Below are 16,338 nucleotides of genomic sequence, written 5' to 3'. Positions count from 1 at the left end.
AAAAGGTATGTACAGCAGTAGTTATAGGATGATCCATGACTAGAATATAGTGCCTTCAGAAAGTATTCACACTTCTTGACTTTTTCCACATTTTGCTATTAGAATTTAAAATTGAATACATTGAGATGTCACTAACCTACACAATACTCCATAATGTCAAAGTGGAATTATGCTTTTTAAATGTTTATAAATTAATCTCTGATTTGGTCCTGCTGTACATACCTACATGTACGCTACAGTCACAAGACGCAGGCCTCCTTATTGTCCCTAGAATTTCTCTGCAAATGGCAGAGATTTCTCCTATAGAACTCAATTTTTATGGAATGGTCTGCCTATCTATGTGAGAGACGCAGACTCGGTCTCGACCTTTAAGTCCTTGCTGAAGACTCATCTTCAGTAGGTCCTATGATTGAGTGTAGTTTGGCCAAGGGGTGCGAAGGTGAACAGCAAGGCACTGGAGCGCCTAACTGCCCTTGCGCCCCCTTGGGCTCATGCGGTGGAGAAAAACTTTGTGGTCTATACTCAGCCTTGTCTCAGGGTAGTAAGTTGGTAATCTGTTGATATCCCTCTAGGAGTGTGGGGGCTGTGCTTTGGAAAAGTGGGTGGGGTTATATACTGCCTAGTTGGCCCTGTCTAGGGGTATTGTCGGACGGGGCCACAGTGTCCCCTGACCCACCCATGTCTCAGTCTCCAGTATCTATGCTGCAGTAGTCTATGTGCTGGGGAGCTAGGGTCAGTCTGTTATATCTGGTGTAATTCTCATGTATTAGCTGGTGTCCTGTGTGAATTTAAATATGCTCCCTCTAATTCTCCCCCACCTCCCGGAGGACCTGAGCCCCTGGATCATGCCTCAGGACTACCTGGCCTGATGACTCCTGGCTGTCCCCAGTCCACCTGGTCCTTTTGCTGCTCCAGTTTCAACTGTTCTGCCTGTGTCTAGGAAACCTTGACCTGTTCACTGGACGTGCTACCTTGGCCCGGACCTGCTGTTTTCGACTCTGTCTACCGCACCTGCTGTCTCTACCTCTGAATGCTCGGCTATGAAAAGCCAACTGACATTTACTCCTGAGGTGCTGACCTGTTGCACCCTCTACAACCACCGATTTATTATTTGACCCTGCTGGTCATCTATGAATCTTTGAACATCTTGAAGAACAATCTGTAATCTTATACACTGCCTGGCACAGCCAGAAGAGGACTGGTCACTCCTCAGAGCCTGGTTCCTCTCTAGGTTTCTTCCTAGGTTCCTGCCTTTCTAGGGAGTTTTTCCTAGCTGCTACTTCTCCATTGCTTGCCTTTTGGGGTTTTAGGCTGGGTTTCTGTATAGCACTTTTTGACATCCCTTTGAGCCAGTCAGCACAAAGATACAGGTGTCCTTCCTATTGATTGCACTTTGGGTGGTGTATCAATAGACCCAGTCAGTACAAAGATACAGGTGTCCTTCCTAACTCAGTTTCTGGAGAGAAAAGAAACTGCTCAGGGATTTTACCCTGAGGCCAATAGTGATTTAATACAGTTACATAGTTTAATGGCTGTGATGGGAGATAACTGAGGATGGATAAACAACATAATAACATACACAATACTAACATAAATTTGTGAAAATGAAGCCTGTACAGAATAAAAATATTCCAAAACATGCATCCTGTTTACAATAAGGCACTATAGTAAAACTGCAAAGAACGTGACAAAGAAAAATAACTTTTTGTCCTGAATACAGAGTTATGTTTAGAGAAAACCCCAACACATCACTGAGTACCATTCTCAATATTTTCAAGCGTGGTGGCTGCTGCATCATGTTATGGGTAAGCTTGTCATCTGCAAACACTACAGAGTTTTTTTGGGTGATAAAAATAAGCAGAATAAAGCTAACCTAGTTCAGTCTGCTTTCCAACAGACACTGGGAGAACAAATTCACCTTTCAGCAGGACAATTACCTAAAACACAAGACCAAATATACACTGGAGTTGCTTACCAAGATGACATTGAATGTTCCTCAGTGGCCTAGTTACAGTTTTGACTTAAATCGGCTTGAAAATCAATGTATAATCCAGGTCTGCAAAGATCTTAGACTTAACCCCCCCGCCCCCCATAAAATAAAAATGAATGTTCTAAAGTTAATTTCCTGCAATTCTACACATTTTGCCATGGGGCGTAGCGAAAATGTTTGTTTTAAAGCACGTTTTCTGCAGTTCTACATATTTTGCCATGGGGCCGACGTAATTGTTTTGCAGTTTCTCAACCAGCTTCACCTGGAATGTTTTTCCAACAGTGTTGAAGGAGTTCCCACATATGCTGAGCACTTGTTGGCTGCTTTTCATCCCGGAGTCGCCTCTTCACTGTTGACGTTGAGACAGGTGTTTTGCGGGTACTATTTAATGAAGCTGCCAGTCGAGGACTTATGAGGCGTCTTGTTTCTCAAACTAGACACTCCAATGTACTTGTCCTCTTGCTCAGTTGTGCACCGGAGCCTCCCACTCCTCTTTCTATTCTGGTTAGAGCCAGTTTGCACTGTTCTGTGAAGGGAGTAGTACACAGCATTGTACGAGATCTTCAATATCTTGGCAATTTCTCGCATGGAATAGCCTTCATTTCTCAGGACAAGAATAGACTGACGAGTTTCAGAAGAAAGGTCTTTGTTTCTGGCCATTTTGAGCCTGTAATCGAACCCACAAATGCTGATGCTCCAGATACAGGGGGCGGCAGATAGCCTAGGGGTTAGAGCGTTGGACTAGTAACCGAAAGGTTGCAAGATTGAATCCCCGAGCTGAGCCCCTGAACAAGGCAGTTAACCCAATGTTCCTAGGCTGAAAATAAGAATTTGTTCTTAGCTGCCTAGTTAAATAAAGGTAAAATAAAACATATAAATAAAATACTCAACTCGTCTAAAGAAGGCCAGTTTTATTGCTTTTTTAATCAGAACAACAGTTTTCAGCTATGCTAACATAATTGCAAAAGGGTTTTCTAATGATCAATTAGCCTTTTAAAATGATAAACTTGGATTAGCTAACACAAGGACCCTGTCCTTCAAAGAATTAATTAAAATCCAAATAACATCACAGATCTTCATTGTAAAGGGTTTAAACACTGCCCCATGCTTGTTCGATGAACCATAAACAATTAATGAACATGCACCTGTGGAACAGTCATTAAGACACTAACAGCTTACAGACGGTAGGCAAAAGAAAGATGCCCAGGGTCCCTGCTCATCTGCATGAACGTGCCTTAGGCATGCTGCAAGGAGGCATGAGGACTGCAGATGTTGCCAGGGCAATAAATTGCAATGTCTGTACTGTGAGACGCCTGAGACAGCGCTACAGACATCCTCCTCCTTCATGTGGTGCCCTTCCTGCAGGCTCATCCTGACATGACCCTCCAGCATGACAATGCCACCAGCCATACTGCTCGTTCTGTGCGTGATTTCCTGCAAGACAGGAACGTCAGTGTTCTGCCATGGCCAGTGAAGAGCCCGGATCTCAATCCATTGAGCACAACTGGGACCTGTTGGATCGGAGGGTGAGGGCTAGGACCATTCCCCCCAGAGATGTCCGGGAACTTGCAGCTGCCTTGGTGGAAAAGTGGGGTAATAATCTCACAGCAAGAACTGGCAAATCTGGAGCAGTCCATGAGGAGGAGATGCACTGCAGTACTTAATGCAGCTGGTGGCAACACCAGATACGGACTTACTTTTGATTTTGACCCCACCTTTGTTCAGGGACACATTATTCCATTTCTGTTAGTCACATGTCTTTGGAACTTGTTCAGTTTATGTCTCAGTTGTTGAATCTTGTTATGGTCATACAAATATTTACACGTAAAGTTTGCTGAAAATAAATGCAGTTGACAGTGAAAGGACATTTCTTTTTTTTGCTGAGTATATATAACATTTTTTTTTTATTTAACCTTTATTTAACTAGGCAAGTCAGTTAAGAACAAATTCTTATTTACAATGACGGCCTACATCGGCCAAACCCGGATGACGCTGGGCCAATTGTGCGCCGCCCTATGGAACGCCCAATCACGGCCGGTTGTGATACAGCCTGCATCCGAACCAAGGTGTCTGTAGTGATGCCTCTAGCACTGAGATGGAGTGCATTAGACCACTGTGCAACTCGGGAGACGTGTGTGTGTGTGTACTTTTTGTGTACTTTTTACCCCTTTTTTCTCTCCAATTGGTAGTTACAGTCTTGTCCCATCGCTGCAACTCCCTTACTGACTCGGGAGAGGCAAAGGTCGAGAACCACACAACCTCCGATACACAACTCCGGCAGTCTCTCGGTCCCAGCTTTGATGCACCTTGACACACCTGTACTGTCTCTGCCTTCTAGATCGGGGTTCCCAAACTGGCCCCCCCATCCAGCATTGGGGAACACCCCACTCCCCCCTGGGCGCACATGCACGCGCCACGTTTATTTCCATGGGCACAAGCACTGTTCGTGACGTAAACTGTTTACACCCCTCTTGGTGGAGAGAATTTTGCAGCTTTAAAGCTTATTTTGTGGGTGCGGGTGAACAGGCTGTGGCTCGGGTGGCTTAATGATCTTGAGGATCTTCTTGGCCTTCCTAGGACACCGGGTGCTGTAGATTCAGTAGTCAATCTTTGAGCAATTTAAGGAAATATTATTTCACTCCTATTTTAATTTCTCATAAGTGAATAAACATTTAGCATAGTTGAGTGCTCGCTATGCACTGATCTTGGGTCAGTGCTTTATTGCGCTGTTTAGGTTGTCTATCGAAGGAGTTTAAATAAAGAGCCGGGTTATTTGAATAACATTCAAGGTAAAGAGTGAGCAGACTTGTGTTTATCTTGTGTCCTGGTTAAGATCGATCCGCTATTTCTAAATCTAGCTTCTGATGCTAGCAGGGCTATCGTTAGGTTGTAGCATTTGGTTTACTTTAGATTTTAAAACCATAAATGTTGGTGATAACTATCTAGCTAAGCTACTGTGTTTATACACACACACACACACACTAGATAAGAGTATTTGCTAAATGACAAAAATGTGTTGTAACGAAGCTTGCAAGTAATTTCCATATTTCCTCCTTTCCCACATCTGTGCAGCAAGACTGATTTGTAATGGAGCTGCACAATTACAGCAGGCTGCTAATGCAGCAGCTCCGCGCCCTGAGGAAGGAGGGTCAGTTCTGTGACTGCTCGATCCTCGTGGGGGACACCCCCCGTCGCGCCCACAAATTGGTGCTGGCTGCATCCAGTCTGCTATTCAGGTTGATTCATTAACCATTATTTTCAATAAAGCAGCTTTGTCACCTGTAGTGTCCAATGAAATAGCAATGGCCTCATTTATGAAAATTTCATAGCCTACGGAACACACATTGTAATTTATAAACAATACATATCCTACAGTACACCCACAACAAACCACTCCTCTGTCTCAGGTCTCTGCTGGAGGGCACAGACAGCATCTGCATCGACACAGCCTTATAGTGTCTTCCCAGGAGTTCTCCTGCATGCTGGACATGGTGTACACCTGAAAAATGTCCCCAGGGAAACACAACTTCACCCGCATCATCATCGCCGCAGACAGCCTGCAGATGTTCGACGTAGCTGTGGGCAGCAAGAACATCCTCACCAACCTGATGAGGCAGTCGACTACTACTACCACCACCACTACACACAATACGCAACCAGTCTCCCCTCCACCCACCGCCGCCCAATCACAGCTCAAACAGCTTCAGAGCCCCATGTCTCCAGACATCTCAGAGCCCCATGACTGTCAGAAATGTCATCTGACCTTTCCCTCGTTGATGATCTTGCAGTTTGGTGCTAAAGCACCTTCCTGTTAGCCAGGGTAGTGGGTTCGATTCCCGGGAACACCCATATGTAAAATGTATGCAGGTGTGACAAAGTTTCTTTGGATAAAAGTGTCTGCTAAGTGGAATATATTATAATATATCTTTCCGCACACAGCAAATGTCAGGGCTGTGGTATCATAACCGTACCAACCACCCGGAGGTGTTTGCAGGACAGACCCACCGACAGCTCGTCTCTAATGCAGTGAAGCGTATGTTGCAAGTTCTTCCCTAGCGCCAGGAGTCTGGCCAAGCACCAGAGGAACAAGCACCCAGGTGAGGACACCCACAGCTAGGGAGAAACCCAGGAAAGGCTTCCAGACCTAACCTACCCTGTCCATGCTATTACATTACAACCACCTTCTATTTGCTTGGGTACATAACTGACGTAATATCTTATTGTTATTGTTGGATTAGTGTTGTCCATCCCTGTTAAGGAATATGCCATTTGGGGTTTTCATCTTAAATGATGTATTTGTATTATGTATTCCTTCCAATCCCTTGTGTCTCCTAAAGGCATGTTTGATTCTGACGGGCTGCTGGTGGGGAATCCAGACCTGCCATCAGGTAAGAGCTGTGATGTCTTACTGCTGTACTCCTAACATACGTTTCTATCTTTCTGTGGCCGTGTCTGCTCTGTGTGCATGTGTATTGAGCTCTTCTCCCCTGTATCCTCCCAGACTCATCAGTGGTGAAGTGCCTGTACTGCCCCAGCCTGTTCCCCCAGTGAGGCTGAGATGCACGCCAGCACCGAGCATTTCAGCCAGGAGGGGGCAGTGTTCGGCTGCTCTCTCTGCCTGCTGGTCTGCCCCTGCCAGCTGCTGCTCCAGGAGCACTTGCTCTCCTGCCACCTAGGGGCGCTAGAGGAGCAGGCCTCCACCTCCCAGACGGTAAAGTGCATCCTAAATCATCCTTAAACTCTACCCCCTATACGCTTCCGAAAGGGTTGAATAGGGGTAATGGCTCCATCTATCTCTCTGATAGACTAAGTGTAATTTTTCACTGTGTAGAGCCCCACAGTGGAGGTGTCATAATACCCATAAAATCTAGTTGTCAAACAGGGAAATGGTTGTAATCGTTTTTCCACCATTAATTTTTCCCATAGACGATTTTAGAAACGCTTCATATAAGGCCTGTTTCTTTCGTGTAGGTTACCCTGGTGTGACGTTTTGATAACCATGTAAATCTCTCTCGGACAAGGTGACCTTTTTCAATATATTCGGCTCCATTTACTCTGATTCAAATCCAATTGGCATCAAAATAGACATCATGCAAAACTATAAATCCCTGCAAGCTCCTGCAGGTCATTTCTAGCTGACACCTTTGCTAACAGGTATTGTGTCAATTTAAATTTTTCACAAGACAGTTCACAGAATTGTCTATTTAAAGAAATGTAGACAATTTATTCGTTACTACATTTAACTAACGTTAGATCGTTAATCCAGAGATTCTTAGCTTTGTCTCGATTCGGCAGTCTCGCCCAGATCATAATGGCATTTGAAGTTCTTTATGATAGCCACATTAGCAGCTAATCATCGTTTCATTTTTGGGGGGTAAATACAGGTGAATATATTGATAAAAGACACCTTGTCCTGGAGAGATTTGCACGGTTATCAAAACGTCACGCCAGGGTTAGCCTATCAAAATATATCCCTGTTTGACCGCTAGGTTTTATGGGTATTATGACTCATACTGTGGTACTCTATTGCTTATAATATCCAAAGCACTTAGTCAAGCGTGTATACATTTTTTACATATGGGTGGTTCCGGGAATCAAACACACTATCCTTGCGGTGCATGTGCCATGCTCTACCAACTGCGCTACAGAGGAAACAACACCTATCCAATCCTGTCAGATCTACACTATTGAATAGGGGTTGGGACGACGGGGGGGGGGGGGGCTTTGGCTCTAGGCGCTCCTATATGTTTTCTCCTATCTCATACAGTATATCTATGTTAGTAACTATGGGAAGATAGTGAAATGTGAATGACATGTCATTCCTCCTATTAGGTGATTGAGACAGAGGAGGACACTGCTGGTGGGACAGAACAAGTGATCTCTGTGGACCAATCCCAGCAGGTGTTTGTTGCCCTGGGAGACAGAGAGGATGGTCTCTCAAGCACGGAGGTGATGGCGGTTAACGTGGAGGACCTACTGAGCGGAACCGTCACCTTTATATGTGGAGGTGACCTCTGACCCCTAGTCTCTACTTCCTGGAGAAGTAGGAACTGTCCTAGCAATAGTGGCAGCTTGGAATGAATGAAACAATCTTGACACTAACAATGCCACTGGTTTTGTATCCTGTAAGAGCTTTAAATATTGAGATGGTGTGTACGCTTATACACTAAGTGACAAAGCGTAACCTTTGAACCCTCAGGATTGGTGTCTTTTTATTAATAATCAGTCACTCTGTTATTGACCTGTGTATGAATCTTTCTGTATTTATATCCTTTTGAACTGGCGTGTGAAGGTTTGCTGTATGAGGGTTGTACACGGTTGGTTGATAAATCTGTGAAATCCAGCACCGTATGAGTTTTTAAAAAAAACACTACTTTCCAGAATCTTTATCCAAAATAATATTTACCTACAGTAGAATTATTCCTCAAACAAATAATGGGATTCAAGGTTTTTATTGAAACAACACATCAGCAGGTTCACAGCAACCTTAGAGTTCTGTCTATGGCCGCGAGTTTACACTAATGGTTCACTCGATGGAATCATAGCGCAGCGGTAGTCAGTCTGGTGTATATACACGCTTCACTGAGGAGGTATGAGGTATGTGCCTCCTTAAAACAAACCCAGATTACTGACCATTAATATATATACTCAGCGTATTCAATGAACACACTTGAGGTCGATGTTGCTGTCAAACACAGATCTATATATGATCAGATTTCCCCAACCTGATATTAATGCTAACAGGGGGATGAGAAAATATCTACTGCTGGATCAGTGGTTAGTGGCCACTTCTTCCTGTGCTAATAAGCACACCGTTTGGTTTTGAATTTCATAGCCCTGAGTAGAATAGCCTACCTACATTTATGAGGTGCTAATTTCAAACATTGAAGAAATCGTACTGTGAACTTGTTGCATTTGGAAAATAAATATATTCTGCAAGTATACATACATTGGTTTGATTGGCCTGGTCCCCTCAACTCAAACATGACAGACTCATACCATATAATCACACTGAAAGACCACCTTAAAAACTACATTCAGCCACTCGTAATCAGTAAACGCAACAAGCCTTGTGTTAGTTAAAATGAGGTCATAAGCAGAATTTAAAAGGAGGGAGTTGCATTGGTTTTGCAGGCAAGTCAAGCAGAGAAGAGATTTGGGTTTCACAACATGGGTACCAAATGCCATTTTATTAGCAATACACCAAGTAACTTGCAAACTTTGACCTACATCAGGGGTATTCAACTCTTACCCTATGAGGTCTAGAGCCTGCTGGTTTTCTGTTCTACCTGATAATTAATTGCACCCACCTCATTTCTCATGTCTAAATCAGTCCCTAATTATAGGGGAACCATTTTAAAATACTCAGTGGAAGTGGCTTCGAGGTCCAGAGTTGAGTTTGCGGGACTTACATTATATAGAATAGAAGGGAATATACACAGGGGTCGCGGTGGGCGCTGAATACAACATTAAGAACCATCTCCTTTACTCCTGCCACTGCAGGGAAGACCTGAGGAATAAAAAACAGGCACCTCCTTAAAAAAATATTGGATTATGGTCTCATAATATATTTTTCCCTTTTCGTGTGTAGTTTTACTTATTTACACTTTATCAGGTATAGAAATGGTCCAAATGGACCAACAACATGCTGGTATTTGGTCACTATCTCTTTAAATAGATAAAGGTAAATTGATAATTGTATTATGACCATTTGTTACATGTTTCTATCTACTGAACAAGACTGGGAGAAGTTCAGGCGTTGTGCTGGCACATCAAATAGGCCTTTGTGCGCCAGGGCTTTCAAACCAAGTTTAAAAATAGACCAAGACACATCCTCACTCAGAAAAAACAAATACCTTCAAGTGTCAATGAAACTGCCACAAGACACAAACAGTTCTCCCATTGACTCAGACAAGACAACCAGCATGGGTTAAACATACGTGGGTTAAAATAAAAACAGACATGCCACTTTTGAAACGTGTCATTGAGGCTAATGTTCAGTAACATAGGTTGACTGATGACACACACAGACCAACCATGAATAGAACATATAAAGCAGGGGTCGGCAACACGCGAGCCAAAACCGTCCCGTGAGTGATTTTAGTTTTAGGTACAACAATACTAATATCACCAGGAATTCAGCTAAAAATGTGTTTAATTTAGGAAATCTTTTCCCATGTATTCTCACAAATGAAATAAAAAGATATGTGATTGTGTCTTAATGTAATCGATGTATGAAATGATTGTTATTTTCAAATAAAATCTATTTATGGACTTAGTTGTGGTCAATTTGCAGTGTTATTTGCAAATGTACATAATTATGTTCCGGCCCCCTGACAATTTGCTCTGACAAAAAACATTCCGCGGCTCAATCTAGTTGCCGACCCCTGATAAAAATGGGTTGGTAAAATACACATCCACATAGCTGCTCTGCTCACAACCACACATTCAGGTTGTTACACAGTAGTAAAGTAGGTACTGTATTCCCTTAAACCCTCCAGATAAAGTAGTGTCTCAGAGTTATTGTTTGCTGGATAAAATGTGGAAAGTAGCATCTAGAGAAACAGATGAAGCAAAGGAGACGACTTCAGTTACATCTGCTCAGTCCCAGTAGTGGTCCGCTTTCATAAGACTCTCAGGGCAGGTCCCATACAAGGTTATCCGGATACAACGGTGTTTATTGGTGTGTGTGAGCACAACAAACGTCTCTAGTTAGTCGTTTGTATATGTTTGTACTTGTGTAAGACTGAGTGATAATCTTTCAAGATACCTAGTATGTATGTCTGTGTCCAGTGGTGGTGGTGCCGGGAATGGCAGTATAATGTAATTTGACCAAACATTTCCCTAATGGCCCGCCCGGTGAAGGAAAGGCATCCTGTGTGAAACATTGGTAGAGCATGGCACTCACACAGCCAGGGTTGTGGGTTTGATTCCCGGGGCAAACCATACATAAAATGTATGCATGTAAGTCGCTTTGGATAAAAGTGTCTGCTAAATGGCATATTATATACAAATTCTATGAGAAACAGTGACATACACTCTGAATGACTTAAAATGATAAATCTCATATTAGTCTTTCACACTCTGTGCTGTGCCAGTAGGCTAATAGTAGGCCTACTGCTAAAACATACATGAGTCTGTCATTCACAGGTTTCAGATGTTTTTTTTAAGCTAAACATTCTGATCTGATCCATCAGCCTTATTCATTGATAGGCGTATACCTTCACTACACTACTATACGCAATGTGGGGATTAAGGAGTATATGCAATGCCCACTGAAAAATACGTGGGTAAACGGCCTATACCCTCCACTACACCATTGTCTGTGTCTATCTTTTAAGATACCAAGTATGTACAGGTAACTGCCAAAATAAAAGTGGAAACACTTGAGTAATGAGGGACACAAAGTATATTGAAAGCAGGTGCTTCCAAACAGGTGTAGTTCCTGAGTTAATTAAGCAATTAAAATTGCATCATGCTTAGGGTCATGTATAAAAATGCAGTGCAGGCCATTATTTTGGCGACCATGGCTATGCCCCCATAGAATGACAATTCCCCCATCCACAAGGCATGAGTGGTCATTGAATGGTTTGATGAGCATGACAATGCCAAATTAGGAGAGGAAGTTTGCCATTATAGCTAAGATCCAATGGTGGTTATTGGTGAGAGTGGAGCTGGGCTCTAGCTGAGGGATTGGGACAGGTGGCTGGGAGGGCATCAGACACTTCCCTGGAGTATGTGTGGTGCCTCTTCACTCATCACTTCGGTCTTTCGGTGGACCCACTCTCCCCAAGTAGAGCCCCACCAGCCACTATACTTTCCTTCACAAGGTATTATAAACTGACCACAGTATTTAAAGGTGCACTATGCAGAAATCGCACCGCCATTTCCTGGTTACTAAAATTCTAATAGTTCACATCATTTCAGTTTAAGTGACAAAACAAGCAAGTATAGTGTAGAGAATAACTGTACCATCTAAACCACTGTGAAATATATTTTCCATAACCAAAAATATTGTATTTCCAGCTGTTTGAAGCCGGCGTACAAAACCAAAAGTAAAAGACACAAAACCGAAACTTAAAAAACGTGAAGCATAGAAAGAGCACATTGAACAGATCTACTGCTTCTTAGACTTGCTTTCAAATAAAATTATAGATCTTTAACTCACATTTCTTTGTGCATTTTGTCAGGTCGCCCAAACAGTTACATATTGCAGCTTTAAGTGTCAGTCTTTCGCCAATGTATTTACAATGACATAATCCAGTCTTTTGGTACATTAGGAGATGAGTTAGAGTTTATAAGCCCTAAAAAGGCACAAAGAAGTACTTGCTTTATGTCTTTGGTGTGTTCTCTGTTAAACGTTTGCTCAGCCTACATGTTCACACGTTCTATGTCACTGGAGATAGATGCGGTGGGAACATGTGGGTCTGGACAGATGTGATGTCATTGATGTTTGTGTGCGTCTATCGTTTTTATTTTGTCTGTATATGTCTATATTGTTTGAAAAATGTAATGTAATCGTACAAAACAGTGAAGTTGTTCTGGCTCTTGGTGGTCCAACACCCTATTAAGACACTATGTTGGTGTTACCTTCATTTTGGCAGTTACCTGTATGTCTACCTTTTAAGACACCAAGTATGTATGTCTGTTGGCTACCATATCTACTGTACTCTACTGTATGTGCGAGCCACATCCTAATCTCAGGTGGTGATCTTCTTGCATAGCAGGTAGGCATTAGTGATCTGGTTCATGACCACCAGGGCTGGGAACATGGGCAGCAGCGGGAAGGCGTACCACATCACCCCCTTCACCGCAGCCTGGAACCAGTCCGAAAACATGGCTGACACCACGGTCACAATCGCCAGCAGGTACACCACCAGGCCACAGGTGGCGTGGTAGAGCTTGAGCCGTGGCGGGGACAGCTTGAGCAGCTTGGGGAAGAGGAGGCAGATGCCACAGGCGGCCTGGAGGACATTGGCAGCGAGGGTGCCAACCCCCAACAGGCTGTGCCAGGTGGCCAGGTGGGGGCGCTCTGACACATTCTTGCTGGCCACCATAAAGCCCATGCCAGTGGCTGCAGCCAATAGGGCCAGGGCTTGGATGAACCAGTGCAGACGGACTTTACCCCTCCGAGCCTTGAAGCAGAATGGAGTCCCCTCGGGAGAGAAGAGGAGGATCCCCTCGGTCAGGCACAGGAGGTACTGAGAGAGGAAAGATAATCAGAGGATAATCACAGGGTTAAGAATGGGAGGAGAGGATGAGGGAGGAAATGGGCAGAACAGGAGAGATTAAACCACCCTTAAACTTTGAATTTCTTCACTCTGATGTTACCTCAAGCGGTTTGTGTATGTATGTATGAAAGGGAGACATTTGTTGTGCATCTCTGTTGGGTCAGGAGTTCATGCTATGAATAAGTCCCTAAGGGACAAAAGATGACTGGATTTATGAACACTGTCTAAGCATAACGCAAAGACAGGGTTTAACACCGAGAGACAATGGACAGTGTTGTTACGTATGTGTGTGTTGTCAGTGTGAGAGGGGGAGAGCGATATTGTGTAGGAAGGAATCTCTTGTGGTAGGGCAATAATGTTTCTGAGATTTCTTAGAATGCAGTGTCAGTTCTGCCCAGTAAATCTCATCTACAACCTATACTCAGCAGCGTCCCACTAAACAGTGCTGGGCTGACCGCTTTATAACTGTTTCAAGTCCGGACTTAGAAATGAATGATACATTTATTATTGGTATATATGATATAAACCCTGGATTGCTGATGCTATGTATTGGCCATTGAGTCCAAACAAGGGCACTGCGTTCATCCACCTCTGGCCTGCTGGCCCCCCTACCTCTGAGGAAGCACAGTTCCCACTCAGCCCAGTCCAAACTGTTCGCTGCTCTGGCACCCCAATGGTGGAACAAGCTCCCTCACGACGCCAGGACAGCGGAGTCAATCACCACCTTCCGGAGACACCTGAAACCCCACCTCTTTAAGGAATACCTGGGATAGGATAAAGTAATCCTTCTAACCCCCCCCTTAAAAGATTTAGATGCACTATTGTAAAGTGGTTGTTCCACTGGATATCATAAGGTGAATGCACCAATTTGTAAGTCGCTCTGGATAAGAGCGTCTGCTAAATGACTTAAATGTAAATGAGTCTTTGAAGCCACAGATCAGCCATGTTGGCACTCCCCAGTTGGAGCAGTCCTCCATAGAAATGAATGGAATTCTACAGTATTTCAATTTAAATGTTTTAATGACCAAATTACATGTATTTATGTTGTAGTGGGGACATTTAGGAAGCTGTCGAAATGCATTTATTCATGTTTAAATGTATTTTTCACACGCTTCTTCTATTACAGACACCTTAATGCATACTTTTAAATGATATGTGAACTAAACATATAGGAAAATGTTATATATTTGTCCTTAAGTATTTTTTTTTTTTAGATTTGTACTAATGTTACTATTAGTACTCTAAAATGTACTTTAAGGAAAATGTTATATATAGAGAGAGGAAGGAGAAAGAGGTGGATGTATAATTCCTTCGCAGCCTCTCTGCATCTGAGAGGCATGACAGTGTACATGTCACAGCAGAAATAAGATGGTCATAGAGCTTAATCTGCCACAGTGACATTACCTTACCTAAAACTAGAAGTAGCTGGTATTTCGGTTTCGTGGTACACTTCAGCCAGTGTTTGTGTGTGTCATGTTTATGCCTTTATGATCACTTACTGCACTAGACATACAAACAGGATGCCAGGAAAAGAGACCTGAAACACAGACGCATTGTTTAAATGTCAAAATGGAAGTTACTACTGTAGTCATCAACCCTAGTCCTTGGGATCAATGCTTTGCTGGTTTTTTCTCCAGCCCAACACCATTATTCTGATAATTGATCAACTGATACTTGATCAATATTTGAGGTGCTTTCGTGCTGTTGTGGAACAAAACCCACCAGTTCCCCAGGCCTGCTGGTTTTGTGCTGAAGAAAGGTTAGGATGTCATGTCAATAGGGCAACAAATTACTGTTGTATGACGCCAGTACAATTAGTAGTGACAGACATTTAGGGTACTCACTTGTTCCAGGGCGAGACAGTAGTGAAATCAGCACAGTGAGACCAAAGGCAATAACATGGGCAGCGATCACCGCGACCCTCCGCATCCACACATGGAGCCAGAACTCGCTCATCCCCAGCCCCTCGCCGACCGGGCTCATCTCCCCTCGGCTATCTGATAGCATTCAGGCTGACTGTACAATGACAAACCGACGGTCTCTGTACAGTTGCAGAAACATGGTGAATAGTTCAGAGATGAATATGGTCAGTTATTCTTCTTGAACCGTTGGCGCCAGTTTACCTGTGACCGCGCCGGGGAGTCTAACTTCAGCGCTGCAACAATGTATCACAAACTGTTGACCAAAACATCACAATAAAACGATGTCACGAAACGATAGTCATGCAGTCTCTTCAACTGATTAGTCGACAGTCGACAGTAAATCCCCTCCCGTTTAAGAGATTATAAAAGGGCAGCGGTTTCCTGTTCCGCACCTCCATAGACTAAATCAAATTCCAAGCCGACCGGTTTAATTCCGGGACATCCCGCAGACAACAAACCGTTTATATCTAGCAGCCACTTTCAGTCCTGAGCACCTACAATTATACTGTACTACTACTGGTTCAAATCGATCAGGTGGGTTCTTCAATCCACTTCCTGGGTAGGATAAGACGTTTTACAGGTTTCCACTAGATTGCACAGCCACAAAGTCAAAATAGCTATATCGTAAAAAATAATTCATGAAAACAAAAATTTGCTTTTTGGACTTAACTTTATATTAAGGTTAGCATGGTGGTTAAGTTTAGGTTCATCAGAAGATAAAATGTAGAAATGGGCTGGGCTAATGACTGTGGCAACCAGTGACGACCTGTTTCGAGGCTTGGAGAAAGAAACATCGCGACATCAGATCAGGGAGACATCCGGTATTTCAGCAGCACGAGCCGGTATCCTACCAGGAAGAGCGCGCATTGTCCTAATTGCACGCACTCGTTATAATACGTAACGGTTGATATGAACGAGAATGAGTAAAATGTGTCTATACCATATAAAAAAACACAACCTCTTAACTCCTTGCTCTTAAAAGGGAGTGGCCCCAATTGCATTGACATGACGTGAAGGAATGCGGTCCATTGAACGATAAAATGTTACCTGAGCGCTCCTTGTCCTACCCTTCCGGTCTGTCACTACTAAATATACCGGCATCATACAACAGTAATTAGACAATACAGTGAGATAATTTCTCAGACTGCCATGCTTGTAAAATAAAACGGTATTTGGGACACAGAAGTATCTGTCA

The 16,338-nt window shown here is 43.4% G+C and overlaps 1 protein-coding gene and 1 pseudogene across 2 annotated transcripts; one reads left to right on the top strand and one right to left on the bottom strand.

The window, feature by feature from the left end:
- Positions 1 to 5,077: 5,077 nt before the first annotated feature.
- LOC115151186 (zinc finger and BTB domain-containing protein 40-like) lies at positions 5,078 to 6,541 on the top strand (annotated as a pseudogene).
- A 1,885-nt stretch (positions 6,542 to 8,426) lies between these two features.
- LOC115150272 (cytochrome b561 domain-containing protein 1-like) lies at positions 8,427 to 15,906 on the bottom strand. Of its 2 annotated transcripts, none has more exons than XM_029693380.1 (3): positions 15,066 to 15,903; positions 14,721 to 14,758; positions 8,427 to 13,191 (listed from the first exon to the last, which is right to left on the bottom strand). In XM_029693380.1, the coding sequence occupies exons 1-3, from the start codon at positions 15,226 to 15,228 to the stop codon at positions 12,691 to 12,693; spliced, it is 702 nt and encodes a 233-aa protein (XP_029549240.1). In that variant the 5' UTR covers positions 15,229 to 15,903; the 3' UTR covers positions 8,427 to 12,690. The 2 variants fall into 2 exon arrangements, 1 of the variants encoding a protein (XP_029549240.1); XR_003867087.1 differs by having other exon boundaries at positions 13,106 to 13,191; positions 14,631 to 14,758; positions 15,066 to 15,906.
- Between the last annotated feature and the right edge of the window lie 432 nt (positions 15,907 to 16,338).

This window comes from Salmo trutta, chromosome 16 (assembly GCF_901001165.1).
Source record: "Salmo trutta chromosome 16, fSalTru1.1, whole genome shotgun sequence".
NCBI lineage: Eukaryota > Metazoa > Chordata > Actinopteri > Salmoniformes > Salmonidae > Salmo > Salmo trutta.
This window is presented reverse-complemented; position numbering and strand designations above follow the sequence as displayed.

What these genes read in the sequence shown, in the direction of transcription:
- LOC115150272 (XM_029693380.1), bottom strand. Translation starts at nt 15,228, where the DNA reads ATGCTATCAGATAGCCGAGGGGAGATGAGCCCGGTCGGCGAGGGGCTG. An exon ending in ACTGTCTCGCCCTGGAACAA is followed by an intron (nt 14,759 to 15,065) that starts GTGAGTACCCTA and finishes TCTGTGTTTCAG; the next exon opens with GTCTCTTTTCCTGGCATCCT. An exon ending in CTGTTTGTATGTCTAGTGCA is followed by an intron (nt 13,192 to 14,720) that starts GTAAGTGATCAT and finishes TTCCTCTCTCAG; the next exon opens with TACCTCCTGTGCCTGACCGA.